This window comes from Pinus tabuliformis, chromosome 9 (assembly GCF_031772625.1).
Source record: "Pinus tabuliformis cultivar Carrire ecotype Pingquan chromosome 9, CPIR1, whole genome shotgun sequence".
Classification (NCBI taxonomy): Eukaryota; Viridiplantae; Streptophyta; class Pinopsida; order Pinales; family Pinaceae; genus Pinus; species Pinus tabuliformis.
This window is the reverse complement of record NC_142307.1, coordinates 1,404,375,052-1,404,382,468: the sequence shown is the minus strand read 5'-3', so window position 1 is coordinate 1,404,382,468 and position 7,417 is coordinate 1,404,375,052. Positions and strand designations below refer to the sequence as shown.

General features: G+C 42.9%; 1 protein-coding gene across 1 annotated transcript; it reads left to right on the top strand.

Annotated features, from left to right (window-relative positions):
• Positions 1–5,929: 5,929 nt before the first annotated feature.
• Positions 5,930–7,093, top strand: LOC149153805 (uncharacterized). Its single transcript, XM_089443932.1, has one exon. The coding sequence runs from the start codon at positions 5,930–5,932 to the stop codon at positions 7,091–7,093; it is 1,164 nt and encodes a 387-aa protein (XP_089300058.1).
• The last annotated feature ends 324 nt before the right edge of the window (positions 7,094–7,417 follow it).

The following is a 7,417-nucleotide window of genomic DNA, read 5'->3' as shown; positions in this document are numbered from 1 at the left end:
TACATTTGTCTTCTTCTTGAACACCCATTTTCTACCAATGGGTTTCCTTCCAGCGGCAACTCCACCAGATCCCAAGCCTCATTTTTGTGCAAAGATGCCATTTCATCTACTATGGCCTCTTTCCAGAGTTTTCCATCTTCTGAATCTACTGCTTCCTTCATAGTTCTGGGATCATCATCAGTAACAGTCAAAGAAAAATTTGAACAGAAAGCAGATGGACTATACCTTTCTGGCTGCCTTCTTTCTCGAACTGATCTTCTCACACATGGAGTTTGTGGCTCTTCATCTTCTGATTCCTCCTCTACTGTAGAGTATGATTTTTCCTCCTTTAGCTCAAACTCTATCTTCTCAGTTTCCTTTGGTTGGACTTCATGTTTAATAACATCTTTCACCTCTTTGAACACCACATCTCGGCTATACACAACCTTCCTTGTTACTGGGTTCCAAAGCTTACAACCCTTTAAACCATCCTTATACCTAATAAATATGCACTTTTCAGATTTACTATCCAACTTGGTTCTTTTCTCCTTTGGAACATGTACATATGCATCACATCCAAATACCCTCAGATGTGAAAGAGAGGGTTTCTTACCAGTCCATACCTCTTGTGGAGTCTTATCCTCCAACGCTGATGAAGGTGATCTGTTGACCAGGTAACATGCTGTCTCCACCGCCTCTACCCAGAATTCCTATCCTAACCCGGCACCACTGAGCATGCTTCTTGCCCTTTCCATCAACGTCTTGTTCATTCTTTCTACAACTCCATTTTGTTGAGGTGTATATGGAGTAGTCTTCGACCATGCTATACCACACTTCTTATAGAATTCTTCAAATTCCTTACTATAAAACTCTCCACCGTTATCTGTCCTCAACACCTTTATCTTCTTCTCCGTCTGGTTTTCCACCAGAACCTTAAATTCTTTAAATTTTTGAAGACTTCAGATTTATTCTTAAGGAAATATATTCATGTATTCCTTGAGAATTAATCTATAAATGATACATAGTACACAGACTTACCCAGTGATGGAACATTCACAGATCCAAACACATCACTGTGCACAAGCTCTAATATTTGTTTTGCCCTCTTACCACCAAAGGGGATACTCACCCGATTCTGCTTCCCATATACACAATTTTCACAGAAATCAAAATCCAGAGAGCTATTACTCATACCTTCTACCATACCTTTACCATGAAGTATTCGAAGGCCCTTCTCTCGAATATGTCCAAGCCTTTGATGCCACATCATGGTCTTCTCTCGAGAGACCACTAGATTTTCTGCTCCACTTTCAGGTACCACAGAACTGTTGCACCCATCAACAACAGTGCTACCTTGCAACTTGTACAGAGTTCCAGTCCGAACTCCGCGCATTAATACCAGTGCTCGCCGAACCATCTTGCAAGTATCCTTATCAAACACTATTTTTACACTTGCATCATCCAACTTGCTTACAGAAATCAGATTTTTGGCCAATGCAGGAATATGCAGAACACTTGGAAGTGTTCTAACCCTTCCACCTTGCAACTTCAAATTTACTTTTCCGCGACCAATGATTCTAGCCTTCCTGTCATCCCCAAGAAGACATCACCGCCATCATATTTCTCATACTCGTAGAACCACTCTCTATGGGGAGTGAAGTGAAAGGATGCACCTGAGTCAATCAACCATGCCTCATGATCTACATGTGTACTTGAAGAAGCCAAGTACACATCCCCACCTTTTTCATCTGAGGTAGTTTTTGCTTCTACAGAAGGAGCATCATCAGATCCCTTTCCTTTATCAGGAGCTTTAGATTTACAGTCCCTTTTGTAGTGTCCTTCCTTTCTGCATTTCCAACACACCACCTTTATAGGTTTTCTTGGAGATTTAGATCTCCCTCTAGATTTAGATCTCCCACTCGATGACTTATTTTTGTTTCTATTCAGGGACCGTCCTCGTACAAACAAGGCATCACCATTCTGGCTCTCCATATTTTTCCGTCTCATCTCCTCTGTTAGCAAGGATGAGACTATTTCATCAAAATGCAAGGCAGTTGCATTGCTACCTATTGCAATAACCAGACTATCCCACGAATCTGGTAGAGAACACAACAAACTGATGCACTTATCTTCATCTGAAATTTTAATATCAACAGATGCTAACTGACTGACCATGATATTAAATGTGTTCAGATGCTCTGTCACCGAGTCTCCATCTTTCATCCTCAGGTTATACAGCTTTTTCTGCAGCAACAGTTTATTCACCAGAGGCTTAGATTGGTACAAAGTCCCTAACTTGTCCCATAAAGCCTTCGTCGTAGCTTCCCCTGATACATTCAGTAATACTAAATCTGAGACACACAATCTTATAGTGCTCTTTGCCTTCTGATCCAACTTCTTCCATTCTTCATCGGACACTCCCGTTGGTTTAGTACCTGGATCTACCGGGATCCACTGATCTTTATCTACCAACAGATCTTCCATCTTGAGTTTTCACAACTCAAAACTCTGACCATTAAATTTCTTGATCTCTATCTTTCCATTGCTCGCCATCTTCTTTCAACAACAAAGGCATCCCCTTGAAGCCAAAATAGCTCTAATACCAAATCTAGATTTTAACCCTGTACATAAATTACTTGCATATGAATTCTAAAACACATAAAATAAAAAATGCAAGAGTATAACACATAAAACATATATACACAGAGATTTTCCCCTAGATCCCAAAATCCAGACTACCAGCTTGATTTGTCATTATGTTCCTTCCATTGTTATAATACATATTTATACATGCCGAAGCATCCAATACCATGGACCAAAAACCATCGCGTCCAATACCATGGACCAAAAACCATCGCATCTAAAAACATGTGCAAAAATCATGCACAAAACCATAGGTGGGTCCGCCCAACCTAACATAGGGTCCAAATTCCTCAAACCCCTTGTGACCCCCCCGCTACACAATCGGCGCAACGAAGGGGGGCTCTGCCCCCCCTCTAACCCCCCAGTTAACTACGTGGGCTAGTTGTGGAAAGAATATAACACAACCCAACATTCATGCCATACATCTTAGCTTCCAAGCTTCCACACCATCCATCTTAACTTGCACGCCATTCATATTAGCTTCCACGCTATTCATCTTAGCTTCAGTTACCTTTTGTGAGAGTGAAATTTGTTGCGCTTGGTCTCGTAATTTTGATATATCATGTTGCTTTTCTTCCTCTTCTTCATGGGTCATGCTAGAGCTTTCAGGTTGCTTACTAGGTGTTTCCATTTTCTTTCATTGGGGCATCAATTAATGATAATTATGCTTCCCTCTACCCTTTGAACTTCAACCTAATTTTTCAACCCAAACTTATGCAAAATTTTAAAAAGACTACACACCTTTTTTCGCTTTGTAGAAGCTTGATATTGAATCTATTATATCTCTGTAATTGCAGATTTCCAAGGTCTGAACGTGCTTCCTGTGGTAGTCCTCTGAGTCCTCTTTCCATTGCCATCGGTCTAATCAGAATTGGATTCTCCAAGAAATAGTTATGCTCAATCTCCCAAGATGACCTGATTATATACTTTTTCAGTAGAGTGAACTTGTACGATGTGCCATGTGTCACTGTTTCGACCTTCAAATCTGAAAAAGATACACAGAAAGCTACATTTCATCCTATTATTGTCACTTCTTATGACATTTAAATATGATGCTCAAAGAGAAAGTTATAACGATTTTCCCAAGGTCACCTATTTGGAATGTAATTCGAGATTCTGCAAAAACCCTAACTTCCTCAGATCATATCGCCGAAAATAGAGCAAGACAAGATCTGAAATTCGGACCTGAGGTTCAGAATGATTTCGGCTCAAATGGGTCTTTTTTTGAGCTTCTGAAACATTGTAGAAAAGCAATTATAGCGAAAATTCCACGATGATCAATTTGGAGTAGCGAAACCCTAGAATCCAAAGCTCTAATACCAAATGTTATGAAACCAGCTCACAAAAAGATAGAAAAGAAATATCAACGCCTTAGAATTCAACCTCTTCGAGGGGGAAACCTCCTTTACATTACACAAATGAACAATTCTTGGATGACACAAATGAAAAAACCTCCTTTCTATATATAGGAGTCTAAGGGGTCACAATATAATCAAAGCCGACATAACAATAATAATATAAGGACACAATATATACTTTTGGAGACGGCTCTGCTAGGGTTCTGAGCGACCCATCTACGGCGCCGACAGCATACCAGGCTAGATCATTTCAGAGGTGAGAAGGCAGCTGCAGAGTTCCGGAACTGCAGCGCATCAGGGCCTCACCATGGCGCAACCTCTGGGGGGGGCGTCAGAGCCCTCCCCGTCGCAGCAAGATCCTGCGCAAAACGTCATTTTTGGCTCAGTAGACAGAGAGATCCTGAACAGGGGGAAAAAACCCCAGAACGACAACAAAGGAAACGGAAGACGTAAGGAAGGAGAAAGCGGTCCCCAAGAGGGAACAGAAAAGTCTGAAGAAGGTCCGAAGATAACCTCAACCACATGCAGACCAGTGGCCAAGGAAAGGCCACGAATCGAGCTGCCAGGAGACAAGATTGACAGAAGAATAGAGTTCATGCGAGATCACGCCCTCATCGGGAAGTTCATAGGGTTCTGGCCTACTGAGAAAGCCCTATATGGTTGGATAGCGGCGAAATGGAAACCAAAAGGGGATGTCACGCTACAGCTAGGGCCGAAAGGTTTCTTCACAGCAATCTTTTATTGCTTGGAGGACAAATACAGAATACTAGTAGGAGGGCCTTACTTTTTTAATTCGGCTGGATTATACCTGCGGGATTGGATCCCCAGATTTAACCCAGACAAGGAAGATTTAACATGGGCGCCAGTCTGGATCAGGTTATACTCTCTCCCGGATGAATACTGGGAGGAGGACTTACTCAAAAGGATTGGAAATGGGGTGGGAGAATATATGAAAGTGGCAGAAGAAACCAAGTCTCGTAAGTACATCTCCTACGCTCGAATCTGTGTTTTCATTCGCCTCAATGAAGCTCTTCCAGAGTCAGTAACTCTAGCCCATCGAGATGAGGAATGGATCCAGCCTCTCGACTATGAACATGTTCCTTTTCGATGCCGAAAATGTCATGCCCTAGGTCATCTCTTTAGGGATTGCCCTCAAAATGTCCAAAACAGCTTACCTGACTCTTCTGATACCCCTGCCCAGGACGGCTTCACTAAAGTCCCTAGCAGGAAGCGTTCTCACAAAAAACCCCAAAATGGGTCTAAACCCCAGCCCAACAAGTCTCATGGCCCAGTAACCAAGAACAGCTTTGATATTCTTGGCCAAGCTTCTGAGGAAATCCCATCCAATGTTGAAGCCAACCCTGATCTCCCATCCTCCTCTTCTCCTCCCCCTTCATCTAATCCCCCTCCTAAATCTCCTTCCCCCATCATCATCCCTACCATTCTTAAAAGGGATCAGGAAAATGCTGCAGAGATCCTCAAAGAAATGGAAGTTGATGGTAAAACAGACCTTCCCCAGAATCCAGAAACCAGCATTGAAGATAACGATCAACCGCAAATAATGGAAGAGGAACCAGAGAATATAGATCTGAATGGCTTAGACATCCTGGAACTGGAACTAGCTTGCAAAAAGAAAGCATACGATACAATTCCAGAGCTTCAACTCAATAAGCTCGAAGTGATCATTTCACGAGCTTATCATCAGAACCAACTCGGGATACAACCAGGCAGTCAGTGGGATGGAAGCCTGCGCCCAAAAGATACAAAAAAAAAGGAAGAAAGACAGACCTACAAAGAACAATAGAGATTGGGAAAATCCTGGTAGATTCAGGCAGATATGCTAAGTTGACAAAGTACTACAAGCCCTCTGTCAACGGTTAATCATGAAGCTGGTGTCTTGGAATATAAGAGGGCTAAATAGCCCCGGAAAACTCAGGATGTTAAAAAACATGATAAAAAAGGAAAAGCCACAAATGTGCTTTCTCCAGGAAACTAAGTGTAATAGCACTACGCTAGGCAGCATTCTTTCAAAAGCCTGGCCCGGATGTAGTTCGGTTGCAGTGGATGCCTCCGGAGCTTCAGGAGGGTTGGCAATAGCATGGAATACCCAAGCGGTATCCCTTTCAGATTTTCATGCAGCACACTACCTTATACAGGCGACCTTTCACATTTTGGGCACCAATATTTACGGCAACCTATCAAATGTTTACTTCCCACAAGACACTGGAAGTAAGGTAGCGCTCCTTGACACGATTGAAGCTCTAAGCAATAGCAGAAGGTACCCTCTCTGGATCGTTGCTGGGGATTTCAACATGATAACTAAAACTGAAGAGAAGCTAGGAGGCAGAAGTAGATTGGAGCCTGAAGTCAGTCGCTTCAAGGATTTCATACAAGCAACATCTCTTATAGACATGCCGTTCTGTAATGGCACCTTTACCTGGAGTAATCACAGGGCTGGCAAACACCAAATCGCATCCAAATTGGATCGCTTCCTCCTCTCAGACAATGCGGTCCACTTAGGAGGAGACATCTCAGCAGCCATCCTTGCTCACACTGGATCAGATCATTGGCCAATAGTTCTACAGTGGCAAAGACCAGGCAACTTAATCAAAAGACCCTTCCGTTTTGAAGGATTTTGGCTCACGCATCCCACTTTCAAGGATTTTTTCAAGACCACCTGGGCCTCATTCATTCCCCCAGAAGGAGCAAAAATGTATCAATTCCAGCAAAAGCTAAGATTTCTCAAAAGTCACCTAAAAAGATGGAACAGGGAAACCTTTGGAAATATCTTCGAGGCGCAGCAAAAGCTAACTCAGGACCTGGAGATTCTTCACCAAAATGTCATCACGGAGGGGCACACAGAAGCCACCCTGGAGCAGGAGTGGCTCATCCATAGTCAGCCGGAGAATAGGAGGAAGCAAGAAGAAATCTACTGGAGGCAAAAGTCAAGGGTCAGATGGCTGAAGGAGGGCGAGCGCAATACCAAATTCTTCCACAGAACTACAGTTCAGCGAAGAATGCATAACAATATACCCTTCATTCAAAACCAAACAGGGGAAAAAGTAGAAACTCATGAGGAAATTGAAGAGGAACTCCTCAACTACTTCCAATAGATCCATCAAGAGCAGAGAGATAATCGGCGACAGGCTATTAGCAAAATCTCCAGCAATATTCCAAAGATCATAACAGAGGAACAAAATGATCTCCTAATACGCCCTATACGTCCCCAGGAAGTCGATGAAGCAATGATGCAGCTCAAAGAAGGTAAAGCCCCGGGGCCAGATGGATTTACCACCACTTTCTTTCACTCTTTCTGGGACATGCTAAAGGAGGAAGTCTGGCAGATAGTTGAAGAATCCAGGGCAATGCGCTGGCTTCTTCCCTCTCTCAACTCCACCTTTATTACTCTCATCCCCAAAGAGGAGGACTCCATCACC